Source organism: Salmo salar, chromosome 18 (assembly GCF_965601325.2).
Source record: "Salmo salar chromosome 18, fSalSal1, whole genome shotgun sequence".
In the NCBI taxonomy this organism is placed as follows: Eukaryota; Metazoa; Chordata; class Actinopteri; order Salmoniformes; family Salmonidae; genus Salmo; species Salmo salar.
In genome coordinates, this window is record NC_138308.1 from 96,298,458 (window position 1) to 96,318,943 (window position 20,486).

A 20,486-nucleotide genomic window follows, 5' to 3' on the forward strand; every position below is an offset into this window, starting at 1 on the left:
CATGTGTTTAGTTTTACTAGCATTTCAGAGCAGTTGGAGGCGACGGAAGGAGTGTTGTATGACATTGAAGCTCGTTTGGAGGTTTTTTAACTTCTTATGGCTTGGGGGCAGTATTTCGATGTCTGGATGAGAAGCATGCCCAAAGTAAACTGCCTGTTACTCAGGCCCAGAAGCTAGGATATGCATATAATTGGTAGATTTGGATAGAAAACACTCTAACGTTTCTAAAACTGTTAAAATATTGTCTGTGAGTACAAAAATTGGCAAAAGAGGTAATTGAAGCACAGGAATTGCTTAAAGGATCTCTTCGGCTAGCCGGGAGATGGGCCTAGTACGAGGCTAGCTCAATGCTAACTGGTGCTTGCCTCAGGACAGAGGCATTAGCTAACAGTAGCCACTCGGTTGCAGCTAGCTAGGGTCCAGAGCTTGCAGCAGGAATCCGGTGATGTGGTAGAGAGAAGCAGTCCGATATGCTCTGGGTTGATATTGCGCTGTGCAGACTGGCAGGTATTGTCCGAGCTAAAGCTGGCTGGTGTCCCAGCTAAGTGACGGTGAAGACCGCTAGCCGTGGCTAACAATGACTAGTAGCTAGTTAGCTGGCTAGCTCCTGATGGAGGTTCCAGTTATAAGGGAAAATAATAGCAGATCCATACCACATTGGGTGAGGCTGGTTGCAGGAAAGAATATTTAGTTTGTAGATAGAAAGTGAGATTAAAATATATATGAAAAAAATACTATTTACACAGGATAACAGGATAAGACAAAGACAAACACACGTCCGACTGCTACGCCATCTTGGGTCTGGGACATTACTAGCTAATTGTTAGAAAGTGTTTGACACGGAGAACCCCAGAATGTTAATGTCCTCTTTTTCTTCTCATCAGGTCAGTGGGGTAACCAGGGTCCAGGTTCAGGTCAGTGGGGTCACCATGGTCCAGGTTCAGGTCAGTGAGGTCACCAGGGTCCAGGTTCAGGTCAGTGGGGTCACCAGGGTCCAGGTTCAGGTCAGTGGGGTAACCAGGGTCACCATGGTTCAGGTTAAGGTCAGTGAGGTCACCAGGGTCCAGGTTAAGGTCAGTGGAATCACCAGGGTCCAGGTTCAGGTCAGTGGGGTCACCAGGGTCACCATGGTTCAGGTTAAGGTCAGTGGGGTCACCAGGGTCCAGGTTCAGGTCAGCGGAATCCCCAGGGTCCAGGTTCAGGTTAGTTGGGTCACCAGGGTCACCATGGTTCAGGTTAAGGTCAGTGGGGTCACCAGGGTCCAGGTTCAGGTCAGTGGGGTCACCAGGGTCCAGGTTCAGGTCAGAGGGGTCACCAGGGTCCAGGTTCAGGTCAGTGGGGTCACCAGGGTCACCAGGGTCCAGGTTCAGGTCAGTGGTGTCACCAGAATCCAGGTTCAGGTCAGCGGGGTCACCAGGTTCAGGTCAGTGTGGTCACCAGGGTCCAGTTTCAGGTCAGTGGGGTCACCAGGGTCCAGGTTCAGGTCAGTAGGGTCACCAGGGTCAGGTTCAGGTCAGTGGGGTCACCAGGGTCACCAGGGTCACCAGGGTCCAGGTTCAGGTCAGCTGGGTCACCAGGTTCAGGTTCAGATTAGCGGGCCTCGTTGGAGCAGAGATGTCGGGGAGAGGTAACTAGCACGTTCACACGCCTCTTGCTCGAAGTCTGCTACCACCCAGAGGATGCCCACAGCCACAATGGCTGTGAGTCCCTGGGTAAGCAGTGTGCCCCTACTGGGTTGTATACAGTCTCAGGGTAAGCAGAGTGCCCCTACTGGGTTGTGGGAGGTCCCAGGGTAAGCAGAGTGCCCTTACTGGGTTGTGGGAGGTCCCAGGGTAAGCAGAGTGCCCTTACTGGGTTGTGGGAGGTCCCAGGGTAAGCAGAGTGCCCCTTTTGGTGGTCTTCCTAAGCCAGGATTCAGACACGGCTAAGACATCCGGGTTGGCAGAGTGTGCTAAAGCAGTGAACAAAACAAACTTATGGAGGAGGCTTCTAATGTTAACATGCATGAAGCCAAGGCTTTTGCAGTTACAGAAGTCAACAAATGAGAGCACCTGGGGAACAGGAGTTTGGTCTATTTCACCTCTTAATTTCGCCTACAGTTCTGACTTGGTGATGCAAATGTAGCAACCTGTTTATGAGAAATGTCATCATCAAATATTGTAAGAGCTTTCATTGTCTGCTTATACGCCCCCTTTATTTATCCTACGGTTCTGACTTTGTGTACAGGGTGAACACTGTTTGAACGGCCCATGTTCTGAATTCTGTCGCTGTACATTTCAAAGTGCTGAACAAATAGTTATATTGACTACTGTCTGTCCTAGCTCGCACATTAATGTCTTAATCTAAATTACGGATAACCTATTATCCACTCGTCGTCCCCTTATGCAATAGTTTGTACTGTACATCTCAATTGTCATTAGAAACAACATTTGTTAAAGCAAGTCTGCCATATTAGCTATGTTTTTTCAAAAGGCAGTAAATGAGGATGAATGAAGTGTTTGGCTGCCAGACAAGTCTCTGCTGATAGCCAGGTGTAGCAGTAGTAAGATGTTGGGACTCTGCTGTTGGGACAGCTTTAACAGTTTGTGGGCACCGTTATAGTGCCATTAATGTATTGTTTAGTGTTGTGTAGTGGCTTTGCTGGCATGCAGCCCACTTTCTTTCTTTTTTGCCCCACAAAGATTTACATGCTAAAATCACCACTGAGTGCGATGGGTATTTTCTGGCACTCTCTATGCTGAGTAAAGTCAGGTTTTTCATCCTCAAACGTTTTTCTACCAAAACTGTGTGGTGATCAGACCTCCAGGCCTTTTAACAAGAACCACCACAGATGTTTTTGAGGAAATTAAAATAGGCCCTAACTCCGTCATTGTGGAAGTTTCTCTGTCATTGTGTATTTATACTACCACAGTATCCTCTGATATGTGTATTTATACTTCCACAGTACCCTCTGATACTCAACCCTCTGATATGTGTATTTATACTACCACAGTACTCAACCCTCTAATATGTGTGTTTATACTACCACAGTACCCTCTGATATGTGTATTTATACTACCACAGTACCCTCTTATATGTGTATTTATACTACCACAGTACCCTCTGATATGTGTATTTATACTACCACAGTACCCTCTGATATGTGTATTTATACTACCACAGTACCCTCTGATATGTGTTTATACTACCACAGTACCCTCTGATATGTGTATTTATACTACCACAGTACCCTCTGATATGTGTATTTATACTACCACAGTACCCTCTGATATGTGTATTTATATTACCACAGTACCCTCTGATATGTGTATTTATACTACCACAGTACCCTCTGATATGTGTATTTATACTACCACAGTACCCTCTGATGTGTGTATTTATACTACCACAGTACCCAACCCTCTGATATGTGTATTTATACTACCACAGTACCCAACCCTCTGATATGTGTATTTATACTACCACAGTACCCTCTGATATGTGTATTTATACTACCACAGTACCCTCTGATATGTGTATTTATACTACCACAGTACCCTCTGATATGTGTATTTATACTACCACAGTACCCTCTGATATGTGTATTTATACTACCACAGTACCCTCTGATATGTGTATTTATACCCAACACTATGCTGTCCTATTCATATAACAGGTGGGGGCAGCACAGGGTCAGAGGTCATCAGTTAGTGACTACTTTGAGAGTTGTTTTTCTTCTCTCATGATCTATCAATGCCTCAGGACGTCACTGAGTAAACTTTATCTTACTGAATGATTAACTATTCTCTCATGTTATCTGGGAGAAGGTTTGTTTGATTTAAAGAGAGGACCTGGCATAGAGTTAGTCCTGTCTGGTATAATTAGTGGTCAAGACTGGACAAGGAGGGTTGGATAAACTCCTCTGTATGAAGATGAGTCCTGTCTGGTATAATTAGTGGTCAAGACTGGACAAGGAGGGTTGGATAAACTCCTCTGTATGAAGATGAGTCCTGTCTGCTATAATTAGTGGTCAGACTGGACAAGGAGGGTTGGATAAACTCCTCTGTATGAAGATGAGTCCTGTCTGGTATAATTAGTGGTCAGACTGGACAAGGAGGGTTGGATAAACTCCTCTGTATGAAGATGAGTCCTGTCTGGTATAATTAGTGGTCAGACTGGACAAGGAGGGTTGGATAAACTCCTCTGTATGTGGAACAGGTGGAACTATTTAGAATGTGTAACAATAAAACATCTGTGGCTCAGTTGGTAGAGCATGGTGTGGTGTAACGCCAGCGTTGAAGGTTCGAATCCCACGGGGGACCAGTACAGGGAAAATATGGATGAAATGTATGCATTTAGCGTCTGCTAAATGACTAAAATGTAAAAACCTCCCTATTGGCTGTGTTCCCCATTCTAAAGTAGAACCATCAGCTACAGGAGGTGAGTCACATTTTATTTGTTACAGCAGTTTCCATGGAAACGTACAGAGGAGTTTATGCAAATCAACCCTATTTGTCTTGACACCTGAAGGAGGAGTCTCTGAAAACCTATTTAAATCAGTCTGTCCTGACTCAGCTCAGCAGTCTCCAGTCTACCAACTGGTCTCTGTAATAACTATTTAAAGCAGTCTGTCCTGACTCAGCTCAGCAGTCTCCAGTCTACCAACTGGTCTCTGTAATAACTATTTAAAGCAGTCTGTCCTGACTCAGCTCAACAGTCTCCAGTCTACCAACTGGTCTCTGTAACTTCATCTTTGTCTCTGTGGTGTTCAGTCTTCAGGTGATGATGGGGGTATTGAATCATCTCTCTACTCTCCTCCTTCTCTCTCTCCTTCTTCCTGCTCTCTCTCATGTAGTGGAGAAGTTCAGTGATGTTAAAGATTGTGAGAAGTTCTTCCTGGAGGGGACAACTCCAAATCTCCCAGGTATTTTGGTTGGTGGGACAGTCCAGGACCAGAACCGCTACAAGCCGATCTGCCAGTTGTTCAACAACATCTACAGGTTTGCAACTCTCCACGACACAACAAACAGGATCCCTGTTTTCTCAGCCTACACCTTCACTGGTAAGGTAGTTGGTAGACCAAGTCAGTCCTGGATGATAGAGCCCCAGGTAGTTCTAATCTCTATTCATTCAACATGTGTATTTGTTTACTGCTGTAGACATACTGTATCTTTGAGACACAATAATACACCTTTATTACAACCACTTTCAGCTTAATTCTGGGTTGTTAAATTGTGACTTTTTTTGAGTTAATGTCTAAACTTGTTAAAGAGTTGTAATGTCTGAACTAGTTAAAGAGTTGTAATGTCTAAACTAGTTAAAGAGTTGTAATGTCTAAACTAGTTAAAGAGTTGTAATGTCTAAACTAGTTAAAGAGTTGTATTGTCTGACTGATGTTTCTGCAGCTTGAAGATCTAAAAAAACAACCTGACATGAAGGTGGATAATAAAGCTGTCACACACCAGGCTGTGGACACAGACTACGAAAATAACAACAAGCATCTGGACAGAGGTCACCTATTCCCATGTTCACACGCACTTGATGATGCTGCCAAGAGGTCCACTTTCACCCTGACAAACGCCGTTCCCCAGAACGAAAAGTTCAACCGAGGCAGCTGGAAGACAATGGAGTGCAGAGTCAGAAAATATCTTGTGGAGAACTGTAAGGATAACAACAACAAGATAAAGGCCTATGTGGTGACTGGAGCAGTTCCCAGCAGCAGCAACACACTGAACAACCGAGTGAACATCCCAGATCTCATGTGGACAGCCTACTGCTGTTACAACAACAACCTGAAACAGTGGGTGGCCCAAGCACACTGGAGTAAGAACGTACAGGACACCAACAAAAAAACATTGACACCGGAAACCTTGGGAGCACTTGAAGGCGAGTTGAAGAACAGCTACAAGGTTGATGGTTTTCAGGTGTTCCCAAAGAACTGTCCAAGAACCGTTATTCTGAGTGTATTAGAGGACGAGACAGGGAGGAACTTAGAGGGTGTAGAAGAGGTTGAGCCGGGGAAAAAGAGGGGCAGGGAAGGGAGCGGAGAGGGGAGCGGAGAAGGGAGCAATAAGATGGCGAGAACATCAGGGGAGTTAAAGGAATGTGATGATGAGGATGGATGTGACTGTGACTGTGATGAAAAGTGATGAGTTTTGTCCAGTGGTAATTCCCACAACTATTGCGTTCACATCCCCTAAGTTACAAGGGTTATAATGGTTAAGTAATAAGGGTTATAATGGTTATAATAAAAAGGTATAAGGGTTATAATGGTTATAATTAAACAAGTTTAAGGGTTATAAAGGTTAAAGACCAGCTCTGTTGCTTTGGCGACTAAGAAAGTATATTTTTAAACCTCCCACTTTGGGCTGGATGTATCAATGTGTCGTTCATACATGTAGAATCTATCAGCAGAATTACTGTTTCCCTACATTTCACCCCCCTAGCAATTTGAGTCTTAGCCATTGAGCATCAGCCCCTCACATTTGAGTGGGAACTAGTGTGGTGGCAGAATTAGTGTTGAATTGTTGTAACTTCTCAATGGACATGTTCTGTGTTGGACTGTGATGTCATGCCTTCCATAGAGTCCTGGTATGTCTGTACCTAAACACAAGGCCATTGTGTTCTGGAATTGTTGCTTGTAGAAAATAACTGTTGCTGGTGTCGTGTCTTTGGGCACCATTAAACTGAAGACATGTTTATCAAATAACTCTCTGTAATTATTATTATGCGATTTTACTGATTAATCGTTTAACTGTAATTAACTAGGAGATCAGGGCACCAAGGAAAATATTCAGATTACAAAGTTATAATTTTCCTAATATAACTTTCCTATATTATAACATTATATATTATATTATAGTATCTGACCGATTATCTTCTGGTTTAAATGGTGTATTCTTTACCTCGCGTCAGTCTCATTCCAAATGTCGTAAATTGTTGTTATCTGCATGAACGCAGTCTTCACTAAGAGTCATCCATACATCAATTGTCTTAAAATCATTTATTTACTAAACTAAGTAATTCACAGAAAGCATACAAAACAGTGGGTATCGTTACAAAGAAATGGTGGAGGAATGTGCCCTAGTGGGCTAAACCGGCATGGCGGCTTGTTGAACAAACAATGGGGTTGGGGGCAGCTGAGAAGGCACAACAGAGTTGATAAATATTAACAATTGATATGCTAAACCTTTGCACATGAACGCTCACTCATTTGGAAACAATTGCAATCAATATATATATTTACGCTCAGTGTGTCGTCGTGATCTTGGTCGGAGAGTTTCGTCCTCTCTCTCTCTCTCTCTCTCTCTCTCTCTCTCTCTCTCTCTCTCGGTTAGAATGGATGTTTCAAAGCGACATTCATTAATGTCGTTATAGAATGGATGTTTCGTCGGTCTTCGCGTTCAATGGTACCGAGTTTCTAGCTGCAGACTAGTACTTAATATCAAAGACTTGTTATTATTCTGTCGGTATCGATAGTCTAAAAGTTTAACCACGTGGTATGGTTAACCTGTTAGGGCTAGGGGGCAGCATTTGCACGTCTGGATAAAAAAAATGTACCCGATTTAATCTGGTTACTAATCCTACCCAGTAACTAGAATATGCATATACTTATTATATATGGATAGAAAACACTCTAAAGTTTCTAAAACTGTTTGAATGGTGTCTGTGAGTATAACAGAACTCATTTGGCAGGCAAAACCCTGAGACATTTTCTGACAGGAAGTGGATACCTGATGTGTTGTATTGACTTTAAACCTATCCCATTGAAAAACACAGGGGTTTAGGAATATTTTGGCACTTCCTATTGCTTCCACTAGATGTCACCAGCCTTTACAAAGTGTTTTGAGTCTTCTGGATGGAGATCTGACCGAACAAGAGCCATGGAACGATGATGTCCCATTAGACACCTGGCGCGCGAGTTCATGTTGGGTACCCTCGTTCCAATACGTTATAAAAGAGTATGCATTCGTCCACCTTGAATATTATTCATGTTCTGGTTAAAAAAGGCCCTAATGATTTATGCTATACAACGTTTGACATGTTTGAACGAACGGAAATATATTTTTTCCCCTCGTTCATGACGAGAAGTCCGGCTGGCTTAGATCATTTACGAACAAGACGGAGATTTTTGGACATAAATGATGAGCTTTTTTGAACAAAACTACATTCGTTATGGACCTGTGATACCTGGAAGTGACATCTGATGAAGAGAATCAAAGGTAATGGATTATTTACATAGTATTTTCGATTTTAGATCTCCCCAACATGACGTCTAGTCTGTATCGCAACGCGTATTTTTCTGGGCGCAGTGCTCAGATTATTGCAAAGTGTGATTTCCCAGTAAGGTTATTTTTAAATCTGGCAAGTTTATTGCGTTCAAGAGATGTAAATCTATAATTCTTTAAATGACAATATAATATTTTACCAATGTTTTCTAATTTTAATTATTTAATTTGTGACGCTGACTTGACTGCCGGTTATTGGAGGGAAACGATTTCCTCAACATCAATGCCATAGTAAAACGCTGTTTTTGGATATAAATATGAACTTGATAGAACTAAAAATGCATGCATTGTCTAACATAATGTCCTAGGAGTGTCATCTGATGGAGATTGTAAAAGGTTAGTGCATCATTTTAGCTGGTTTTATGGTTTTGGTGACCCTGTCTTTGACTTGACAAAACATTACACACAACTCTTGTAAATGTACTGTCCTAACATACTCTAAATTTATGCTTTCGCCGTAAAACCTTTTTGAAATCGTAAAACGTGGTTAGATTAAGGAGATGTTTATCTTTCAAATGGTGTAAAATAGTTGTATTTTTGAAAAATTTGAATTTTGACATTTATTTGGATTCAAATTTGCCGCTCTTGAAATGCACCTGCTGTTGATGGAGTGCACCACGGGTGGCACGCTAGCGTCCCACCTAGCCCATAGAGGTTAAAACCTCTTGAAGCGCTCGTCCCGCATGCGGGATCAACATCCAGTGAAAAATCATATCGCCATATTCATAACCGAACCATAACGAAATATATATATATATTTTTTTCAAACATAGACTATTTTATACCGTTTTATAGATACAACTCTCCTGAATCGAACCACGTTGTCTGATTTCAAAAAGGCTTTACAGCAAAAGCAAAACATTAGATTATGTTAGAGGAGTACATCGTCAAACTAGCCACATCGCCATTTTCCGACCAACCACATGCGTCACAAATAACCAAAACACAGCTAAATGCAGCACTAACCTTTGACAATCTTCATCAGATGACACTCCTAGGACATCATGTTACACAATACATGCATTCTTTTGTTCGATAAAGTTCATATTTATATATAAAAACAGCATTTTACATCGGCGCGTGATGTTGAGAAAATATTTTCCCTCAAATGCATCCGGTGAATCAGCGCTACAATTTACTAAATTACTATTCTAAAATATTTTTTAAATGTAATATTGTCATTCAAAGAATTATAGATTAACATCTCGTGAATGCACCCGCATTGCCAGATTTAAAAATAACTTTACTGGGAAATCACACTTTGCAATAAAAGGGGATGCTATGCTCAGAAAAATAGGCTAGACGATACAGGTTAGCGCCATCTTGGAACAATCTAATATCAAATCTACTCTTGTATACTATTGTAAATATTCCCTTACCTTTGATTATCTTCATCAGAAGGCACTTCCAGGAATCCCAGGTCCACAACAAATGTAGTTTTGTTCGAAAAAGTTAATAATTTATGTCCCAATAGCTTCTTCTTGTTAGCGCGTTCCGAAGGCTACTCAAAATGTACCGTAGTGCGCGGGACTTGTCGTCACGAATGTGCAAAAAATATATATTTAAGTTTGTTCAAACATGTCAAACGTTGTATAACATAAATCTTTAGGGCCTTTTTCAACCAGAGCTTCAATAATATTCAAGAGGGACGATTGCATTGTCTTACTAAACGTTTTGAAAGGGGCGGGTAGCCAGGGGCGCCCGAGTCATAATGGTAATGGCCCTCCCCCTGTGACCAAGTTCCACAGCCTCTCTTTCGGTCAGTTTGTACCATAGAAGACTCAAACCACTTTGTAAAGACTGGTGACATCTAGTGGAAGCCTTAGGAAGTGCTCAATGAATCCTAACTCACGGTGTGTTTTATAGGCAAAGTGCTGAAGGTGAGTCCACAAAATCAGATTTCCACTTCCTGTTAGGATCTGTCTCGGGGTTTTGACTGCCATATGAGTTCTGTTATACTCACAGACACCATTCAAACAGTTTTAGAAACTTTAGGGTGTTTCTATCCACATCTACTAATTATCCTAGCTTCTGAGTTTTAGTAGGAGGCCGTTTAAAATGGGCACGTATTTTTTTCAAAATTCGCTGTAGCGCCCCCTATCCTTGGCGTGCGTCAAGAGGTTAAAGTTCAGTAGCGGAATGCATGGTCAAACCTATTGGCCAACTCGTAACGGAGTGGAGGCCTGGTCTGAAGAAAGTAATTCTGTGTGGGGCTTATATACTGAACGTAAAAAGGCTGCCACATGACGCCTTGTCCTGTCTGTGTCCCTGGGGGCGTGCCGTTGACTGAGTTAAGCTTTGTACAGAAATACAATTCTATCACATTAACATCAGTATATAGCATCTCAACATATTCCAAATAGCTTTAATCTTATTAAATCATTGTATACAGCCATTTAGATGTAAGTCTCATAGCTGAGGCTATTATATAAACATTAATATGGTAATATGGCAATATTGTCTCTAATGAGTATCATAAAATTGTACCAAGCGGACCAGTTCGTAGCTGGATTCTTCACCAATCCTTTATACCTTCTCCAGAACATAAATGTCGTCCGGTTCTCCAATTATGTGAGTTGGAAGAATTCCTTTGTCTCTCTATGAAAACACTCTGTCTCATTATACTGGGGCTATGAGGCAGAACATTCTCCTTTGGAATTTTACGACCGCCTTCACCACAGCAGTGTCAGAAGTATAGAGGTCGGGGGATGGTGCATAGAAAACCCAGAGGGCAACGTCATGACACTGGTATAAATAACTGTTGCTGGTATAAATAACTGTTGCTGGTATAAATAACTGTTGCTGGTATAAATAACTGTTGCCTGTATAAATAACTGTTGCCGGTATAAATAACTGTTGCTGGTATAAATAACTGTTGCTGGTATAAATAACTGTTGCTGGTATAAATAACTGTTGCTGGTATAAATAACTGTTGCTGGTATAAATAACTGTTGCCGGTATAAATAACTGTTGCCGGTATAAATAACTGTTGCCGGTATAAATAACTGTTGCCGGTATGAATAACTGTTGCTGGTATAAATAACTGCTGCTGGTATAAATAACTGTTGCCGGTATAAATAACTGTTGCCGGTATAAATAACTGTTGCCGGTATAAATAACTGTTGCTGGTATAAATAACTGTTGCCGGTATAAATAACTGTTGCCGGTATAAATAACTGTTGCCGGTATAAATAACTGTTGCCGGTATAAATAACTGTTGCCGGTATAAATAACTGTTGCCGGTATAAATAACTGTTGCTGGTATAAATAACTGTTGCTGGTATAAATAACTGTTGCTGGTATAAATAACTGTTGCCGGTATAAATAACTGTTGCCGGTATAAATAACTGTTGCTGGTATAAATAACTGTTGCTGGTATAAATAACTGTTGTGTAACAATATGATTGTATTATCACCTCTCACTATATAAGGGACATGGATCCATTTACTCAGGGAGTTCTTCCCTGTGAAATGAGAATAATCTCCCCTGCAGCTGCTTGATTAAAGATGCTTCTATACAATTAAAAAGTCTCTGCCTTCATCTTTGGATCTAATTTTCTACAACATTTGGTGCCGTGACCCAGATGGACTCAGACATCACTCTGATCGCAACTTAAAGAAGGTAAGAGACCTTATTAAAAACATCTCTGTGAAGGACAGTGTTTTCCAGCTGAGCCTTAATGGTGAGAGATCTCTGTGAAGGACTGTCTGTTGTCCAGTCGAGCCTTAATGGTGAAAGATCTCTTGTCCTCATCAGCCACAAAATGTTGGTGTTCAATTTGGCAGATCTATTTATTCCCTATAATAATGAATCTAACCGGTTAACATTGATCAATGGGAGCACAGTAGTGTCTCCTATAGTAGGGATTGGTTTACCTATAATCACCTGAAACATACTGTTGGACCAGTATATTAGGAGGGATTGGTTTACCTATAATCACCTGAAACATACTGTTGGACCAGTATATTAGGAGGGATTGGTTTACCTATAATCACCTGTTGAACCAGTATATTAGGAGGGATTGGTTTACCTATAATCACCTGTTGAACCAGTATATTAGGAGGGATTGGTTTACCTATAATCACCTGAAACATACTGTTGAACCAGTATATTAGGAGGGATTGGTTTACCTATAATCACCTGCTGGACCAGTATATTAGGAGGGATTGGTTTACCTATAATCACCTGTTGGACCAGTATATTAGGAGGGATTGGTTTACCTATAATCACCTGTTGGACCAGTATATTAGGAGGGATTGGTTTACCTATAATCACCTGAAACATACTGTTGGACCAGTATATTAGGAGGGATTGGTTTACCTATAATCACCTGAAACATACTGTTGGACCAGTATATTAGGAGGGATTGGTTTACCTATAATCACCTGTTGAACCAGTATATTAGGAGGGATTGGTTTACCTATAATCACCTGTTGAACCAGTATATTAGGAGGGATTGGTTTACCTATAATCACCTGTTGGACCAGTATATTAGGAGGGATTGGTTTACCTATAATCACCTGAAACATACTGTTGAACCAGTATATTAGGAGGGATTGGTTTACCTATAATCACCTGTTGAACCAGTATATTAGGAGGGATTGGTTTACCTATAATCACCTGTTGAACCAGTATATTAGGAGGGATTGGTTTACCTATAATCACCTGTTGGACCAGTATATTAGGAGGGATTGGTTTACCTATAATCACCTGTTGGACCAGTATATTAGGAGGGATTGGTTTACCTATAATCACCTGAAACATACTGTTGGACCAGTATATTAGGAGGGATTGGTTTACCTATAATCACCTGAAACATACTGTTGGACCAGTATATTAGGAGGGATTGGTTTACCTATAATCACCTGTTGGACCAGTATATTAGGAGGGATTGGTTTACCTATAATCACCTGAAACATACTGTTGGACCAGTGTATTAGGAGGGATTGGTTTACCTATAATCACCTGAAACATACTGTTGGACCAGTATATTAGGAGGGATTGGTTTACCTATAATCACCTGAAACATACTGTTGGACCAGTGTATTAGGAGGGATTGGTTTACCTATAATCACCTGTTGAACCAGTATATTAGGAGGGATTGGTTTACCTATAATCACCTGAAACATACTATTGGACCAGTATATTAGGAGGGATTGGTTTACCTATAATCACCTGTTGAACCAGTATATTAGGAGGGATTGGTTTACCTATAATCACCTGTTGGACCAGTATATTAGGAGGGATTGGTTTACCTATAATCACCTGAAACATACTGTTGGACCAGTATATTAGGAGGGATTGGTTTACCTATAATCACCTGAAACATACTGTTGGACCAGTATATTAGCAGGAATTGGATAGCCTACAGCAGGAATTGTATAGCCTACAGCAGGAATTGGATAGCCTACAGCAGGAATTGGATAGCCTACAGCAGGAATTCCCAAATGAACCCCCAGGGGTACGCTGAATGCCGTCGGGAGAACGTCAAATAAAAATGTGATAACTTTTTTTTTCTTTACATTTTTAAACAGTCCATTTATAGTTTCCAACGGGGCTGTACGGGGCTGTACATTTGGGAGAGGTTTTACTCGTCTGAACAAAATGAAACCATCTAGTGTTCAGCAAAATAACAACACAATGTCAAATTATTATTATTTTGTTTATTATTAAAAAAAAACATCACAGACAATGCCTTCATCAAACAACACGACGCATCAGCGACATGTCAGGAGATGTTTTGAAACAATTACTGCTTCACATACAAGCCAGTGAATTATATGAGTTACAGCTGGATGAGTCAGCAGACATGGCGTGCCTGGCACAGATCCTGGTGTATGTCTGTTACATTTATGGGGGTCAATTAAGGAAGACATCCTCTTCTGCAAACACAGACTGTGTGAGGAAAATGATTTCAGATTGAGACTCTCCAATACAACCCAACATTGCAGAGTTATGTGCATCCTTTCAAGCACACCCTTCTCATTAACCTGTGGGGAATTATTCTCAATTTTTGATGAACGAATAAGGTTTTATATGTCAGAAAGTTAAATAAAGAGCTAGATTATTATTATATTATTATTTGTGCTCTGGTCCTATAGGAGCTCTTTGTCACTTCCCACGAGCCGGGTTGTGACAAAAACTCACACTCATTCTTATGTTTAATAAATGTATCGTATAGTGTGTGTGTGTGTGACAGGCTTACAATCATGAATGTTTGAAGGGGTACGGGACAATAGAAAGTTTGGAAACCACTGTATAGGTTATACAAACCAACATTCAAGGAAAATTTGATGTAAACAATTAGCAAATAAATGTCCACACCTTTTAAATCACAACTAGAAAGGTAATTTTACATGAAGTAAAATAGTGTGACCTGCTTCAGCTGTTTATGTCACGTCCTGACCCAAGTAAGATGACATTGTCTATAGTAGAGTTGGTCAGGGCATGACAGGGGGTGTTTTGGGGTTTTCTATGTTTTATATTTCTATGTTTAGGTTCTGTTTTTTTATATTTCTATGTTGGGGTTGATCTCTAATTGGAGGCAGCTGATCCTCATTGCCTCTGATTAGAGATCATATTTAAGTAGGGTTTTTCGCGTCCTGTTTTGTGGGTGATTATATTTTGTGAGTGTGTTTGTTCCTCCTGCGTCACCGTTTGTAGTTTTTGTCATTAAGTTGACTTTGTTATTTGCATTTCGTTTTTTCACGATCAAATAAATATGTGGAACGAAACAGACGCTGCATTTTGGTCCATTCCTTCTGACAGCCGTGACAGTTTACCATTTTTATGGTAATTGAAGAAGTAAAAAATGTTATACTTAAGTGAAGCAGTCAGTTTAAATATTATCCATGAAGGTAGGGTAGACTGGGGAACAAAGTAACAAAGGGTCAGTTGTAACAGATAAATAAGTCCAGGTAGAAACCATGTAGAAAGCTCTTATTCAATGAGATAATGGTTGGTTAGTTTCTCTACATGCCCAAGAGGTTTTGTTTAAATCCATTGATGACTTTTAGTTTTATTGAAGAAAAAGGGTTTTGAGGCCCTAAAGTAAATATTCTATCCTCCTGTCTTTTTGTTAAATTATTGACCTGTGGAACATTCACCTACTGGGTCAATTATAACATTTAATATCCTCCACTTGGTTGAATTGTAAATGACTGGTATGTCCTGGGAACATACTTAGTGTGTTATGGTAGCTGAGATATGTTGTTTGTATAAAAATATGATTAATCTAACTTAAATAATATTTGCATAATAAACTAAAGTCTAAAAGTGTTAGTTTGTTCCCCAGTCTCCTCTACTCTGACTGAGAATTCAACACTCCTGGTGTTGGAGTTGGACGGCGAAGGGGAGGTGGTGGGGATTCTCCATGACCCTACAGGCAGCCTGACCAGGGCCGTCAGCGACGTGTTCACCCACCAGGGGAGACTCTACCTGGGTAGCACCGACCTGCACTTCCTCCCTGTCCTGGAGGACTGGAGCTAACCGCTAACCCTTAGCTGTCTACTGTAGATAACAGACTGGGAGGAGGAGGAGGAGGAGGAGGTACGGTAGGGGTCCTGGGTCTACTGTAGATAACAGACTGGGAGGAGGAAGAGGAGGAGGTACAGTAGGGGTCCTGGGTCTACTGTAGATAACAGACTGGGAGGAGGAGGAGGAGGTACAGTAGGGGTCCTGGGTCTACTATAGATACCAGACTGGGAGGAGGAAGAGGAGGAGGTACGGTAGGGGCCCAGAACAGCAGTGGTCCTCTCCTCCAACCCTGCTCTGACTGAGGTTCTCCACTAGGACCAGTAGAGGGCAGCAGAGAGACAGAACAGCAGTGGTCCGCTCCACCAACCCTGCTTTTATTGTCCCGTACTCCTTCAAACATTCAACCTACCCCCTTCTAGCACCAGGATCAGCGAACTCTCAAATGTTTTTTTGCCATCATTGAAAGCCTGCCACACACACACACACACACACACACACACACACAAACACACACACACACACACACACTGTTGGCGCCGGAGGAGATGGCCGCCATTTTACGGTCTCCTAACCAATTGTTCTATTATGTGTATGTTTTTCCGTGTTATTTGTAACTTGAAACCCCACCTCTTTAAGGAATACCTGGGATAGGATAGAGTAATCCTTCTAACCCCCCCCCTTAAAAGATATAGATGTACTATTGTAAAGTGGTTGTTCCACTGGATATCATAAGGTGAATGCACCAATTTGTAAGTCGCTCTGGATAAGAGCGTCTGCTAAATGACTTAAATGTATATAATGTATGTAATGAGAAAAGGCCTCCTCAACTGAAGAATCTACAGCTGCTGAGTCTGAGGTGTTAATCAGTCCAGTGCTGCTCTGACCACAGTGTTGTTAGGAACCACATTTTCTAATGCTACATACACAGCCTTGCGTCAACTCTTACTGTGACCTACTTCAGTTTCTGAAATAAACTCAGCAGTGGTCAGACCACATAATACATCAACATAAACACCACCAGTAAATGAAACATCCATTATTGCCATCTTCTGGTTTCCAATAATGAAAACTGAGTTCCTGTTAGTGAAGTCTCCACCCTCGCAAAAGTTACAAGTGAACAGAGGATAGAGAAGGGGGGGGGGGGGGGTGAGAGGGGGGAGTAGAAGACATGGTTATGAGACAGCTGTATTCTTCAAGGATCACAGACGTGTTTGAGGAATTTAAAATCGACCCTAACTCTGACATTGTGGAAGTCATTTCCCCGACCCTCTCCTTGTCTTTTACTAAATAAATGTTTATAACATCAGTTTTAGAATTTCAATATCACAAACAAAACATTTATAAGGAATTTGGTTAAAAAACATTCCACCTGCCCTTCCTTCTCCTGATAGTTGCCTGCTCAGCCAATAGCCACATTCTCCAGATTAACCTTTACCTGTTCGACACATCTTCCTCCGTTTTATTCAGTTGTAAACATCTTCCTCTGTTTCATTCAGTTTTTCTACCAGAACCAAAGTGTGGATGCAGTCACTATTTAGAGCAGTCTAATCTCATTAACCCAGAACTGTAATATTGTGTGATTCAGTTCTGGGTCCATACATGTTAGAAACTACAGTAGGTGAGTCACATGTTATTTGTTACAGCAGTTTCCATGGAAACATACAGTGGGGTTTATGCAAATCAACCCTTTCTGTCTTGACACCTGAAGGAGGAGTCTCTGAAAACCTATTTAAAGCAGTCTGTCCTGACTCAGCTCAGCAGTCTCCAGTCTACCAACTGGTCTCTGTAATAACTATTTAAAGCAGTCTGTCCTGACTCAGCTCAGCAGTCTCCAGTCTACCAACTGGTCTCTGTAATAACTATTTAAAGCAGTCTGTCCTGACTCAGCTCAACAGTCTCCAGTCTACCAACTGGTCTCTGTAACTTCATCTTTGTCTCTGTGGTGTTCAGTCTTCAGGTGATGATGGGGGTATTGAATCATCTCTCTACTCTCCTCCTTCTCTCTCTCCTTCCTCCTGCTCTCTCTCATGTAGTGGAGAAGTTCAGTGATGTTCCACAGTGCCAGAATTTCTTCCTGGAGGGGACAACTCCAAATCTCCCAGGTATTTTGGTTGGTGGGACAGTCCAGGACCAGAACCGCTACAAGCCGATTTGCCAGTTTTACAAGGACAGGTACAGGTTTGCAACTCTCTACGACACGACAAACAGGATCCCTGTGTTCTCAGCCTACACCTTCACTGGTAAGGTAGTTGGTAGACCAAGTCAGTCCTGGATGATAGAGCCCCAGGTAGTTCTAATCTCTATTCATTCAACATGTGTATTTGTTTACTGCTATAGACATACAGTATCTTTGAGACAATAATACACCTTTGGTTTCACTTTCAGCTTAAGTCTGGATTATGAAATTGTGAACTAGTTAAAGAGTTGTAATGTCTAAACTAGTTAAAGAGTTGTAATGTCTAAACTAGTTAAAGAGTTGTAATGTCTAAACTAGTTAAAGAGTTGTAATGTCTAAACTAGTTAAAGAGTTGTAATGTCTAAACTAGTTAAAGAGTTGTAATGTCTAAACTAGTTAAATAGTTGTAATATCTAAACTAGTTAGAGTTGTAATGTCAGACTGATGTTTCTGCAGCTTGAAGATATAAATAACCAACATGACATGAAGGTGGATGATAAAGATTTCCCACACAACCAGCAGGCTGCGGACACAGACTACAAAAATAACAACAAGCATCTGGACAGAGGTCACCTTTTCCCATGTTTGTACGCACCTGATGATGCTGCCAAGAGGTCCACTTTCACCCTGACAAACATCGTTCCCCAGGCAAGATCCTTCAACCAGGGCAGCTGGAGCAGAATGGAGTGCAGAGTCAGAGACGCTCTTGAGCTTAACTGTAAGGATGCTAACGACCAGATAAAAGCCTATGTGGTGACTGGAGCAGTTCCCAGTAACAACAACACACTGAAGAACCGAGTGAACATCCCAGATCTCATGTGGACAGCCTACTGCTGTTACAACAACAACCTGAAACAGTGGGTGGCCCAAGCACACTGGAGTAAGAACGTACAGGACACCAACAAAAAAACATTGACACCGGAAACCTTGGGAGCACTTGAAGGCGAGTTGAAGAACAGCTACAAGGTTGATGGTTTTCAGGTGTTCCCAAAGAACTGTCCAAGAACCGTTATTCTGAGTGTATTAGAGGACGAGACAGGGAGGAACTTAGAGGGTGTAGAAGAGGTTGAGCCGGGGAAAAAGAGGGGCAGGGAAGGGAGCGGAGAGGGGAGTGGAGAAGGGAGCAATAAGATGGCGAGAACATCAGGGGAGTTAAAGGAATGTGATGATGAGGATGGATGTGACTGTGACTGTGATGAAAAGTGATGAGTTTTGTCCAGTGGTAATTCCCACAACTATTGCGTTCACATCCCCTAAGTTACAAGGGTTATAATGGTTAAGTAATAAGGGTTATAATGGTTATAATAAAAAGGTATAAGGGTTATAATGGTTATAATTAAACAAGTTTAAGGGTTATAAAGGTTAAAGACCAGCTCTGTTGCTTTGGCGACTAAGAAAGTATATTTTTAAACCTCCCACTTTGGGCTGGATGTATCAATGTGTCGTTCATACATGTAGAATCTATCAGCAGAATTACTGTTTCCCTACATTTCACCCCCCTAGCAATTTGAGTCTTAGCCATTGAGCATCAGCCCCTCACATTTGAGTGGGAACTAGTGTGGTGGCAGAATTAGTGTTGAATTGTTGTAACTTCTCAATGGATATGTTCTGTGTTGGACTGTGATGTCATGCCTTCCATAGAGTCCTGGTATGTCTGTACCTAAACACAAGGCCATTGTGTTCTGGAATTGTTGCTTGTAGAAAATAACTGTTGCTGGTGTCGTGTCTTTGGGCACCATTAAACTGAAGACATGTTTATCAAATAACTCTCTGTAATTATTATTATGCGATTTTACTGATTAATCGTTTAACTGTAATTAACTAGGAGATCAGGGCACCAAGGAAAATATTCAGATTACAAAGTTATAATTTTCCTAATATAACTTTCCTATATTATAACATTATATATTATATTATAGTATCTGACCGATTATCTTCTGGTTTAAATGGTGTATTCTTTACCTCGCGTCAGTCTCATTCCAAATGTCGTAAATTGTTGTTATCTGCATGAACGCAGTCTTCACTAAGAGTCATCCATACATCAATTGTCTTAAAATCATTTATTTACTAAACTAAGTAATTCACAGAAAGCATACAAAACAGTGGGTATCGTTACAAAGAAATGGTGGAGGAATGTGCCCTAGTGGGCTAAACCGGCATGGCGGCTTGTTGAACAAACAATGGGGTTGGGGGCAGCTGAGAAGGCACAACAGAGTTGATAAATATTAACAATTGATATGCTAAACCTTTGCACATGAACGCTCACTCATTCGGAAACAATTGCAATCAATATATATATTTACGCTCAGTGTGTCGTCGTGATCTTGGTTGGAGAGTTTCGTCCTCTCTCTCTCTCTCTCTCTCTCTCTCTCTCTCTCTCTCTCTCTCTCTCTCTCGGTTAGAATGGATGTTTCAAAGCGACATTCATTAATGTCGTTATAGAATGGATGTTTCGTCGGTCTTCGCGTTCAATGGTACCGAGTTTCTAGCTGCAGACTAGTACTTAATATCAAAGACTTGTTATTATTCTGTCGGTATCGATAGTCTAAAAGTTTAACCACGTGGT

At 41.2% G+C, this 20,486-nt stretch overlaps 2 protein-coding genes across 2 annotated transcripts; both read left to right on the plus strand.

Moving 5' to 3' along the window:
* Nucleotides 1-4,528: 4,528 nt before the first annotated feature.
* On the plus strand, nucleotides 4,529-6,688 carry LOC123738294 (endonuclease domain-containing 1 protein). Its single transcript, XM_045713358.2, has 2 exons — nucleotides 4,529-5,088; nucleotides 5,385-6,688. Exons 1-2 carry the CDS (start codon nucleotides 4,762-4,764, stop codon nucleotides 6,126-6,128), a joined length of 1,071 nt encoding a protein of 356 aa, XP_045569314.2. The 5' UTR covers nucleotides 4,529-4,761; the 3' UTR covers nucleotides 6,129-6,688.
* Nucleotides 6,689-17,458: 10,770 nt separating this feature from the next.
* Nucleotides 17,459-19,686, plus strand: LOC123738293 (endonuclease domain-containing 1 protein-like). Its single transcript, XM_045713357.2, has 2 exons — nucleotides 17,459-18,031; nucleotides 18,377-19,686. The coding sequence occupies exons 1-2, from the start codon at nucleotides 17,705-17,707 to the stop codon at nucleotides 19,124-19,126; spliced, it is 1,077 nt and encodes a 358-aa protein (XP_045569313.2). The 5' UTR covers nucleotides 17,459-17,704; the 3' UTR covers nucleotides 19,127-19,686.
* The last annotated feature ends 800 nt before the right edge of the window (nucleotides 19,687-20,486 follow it).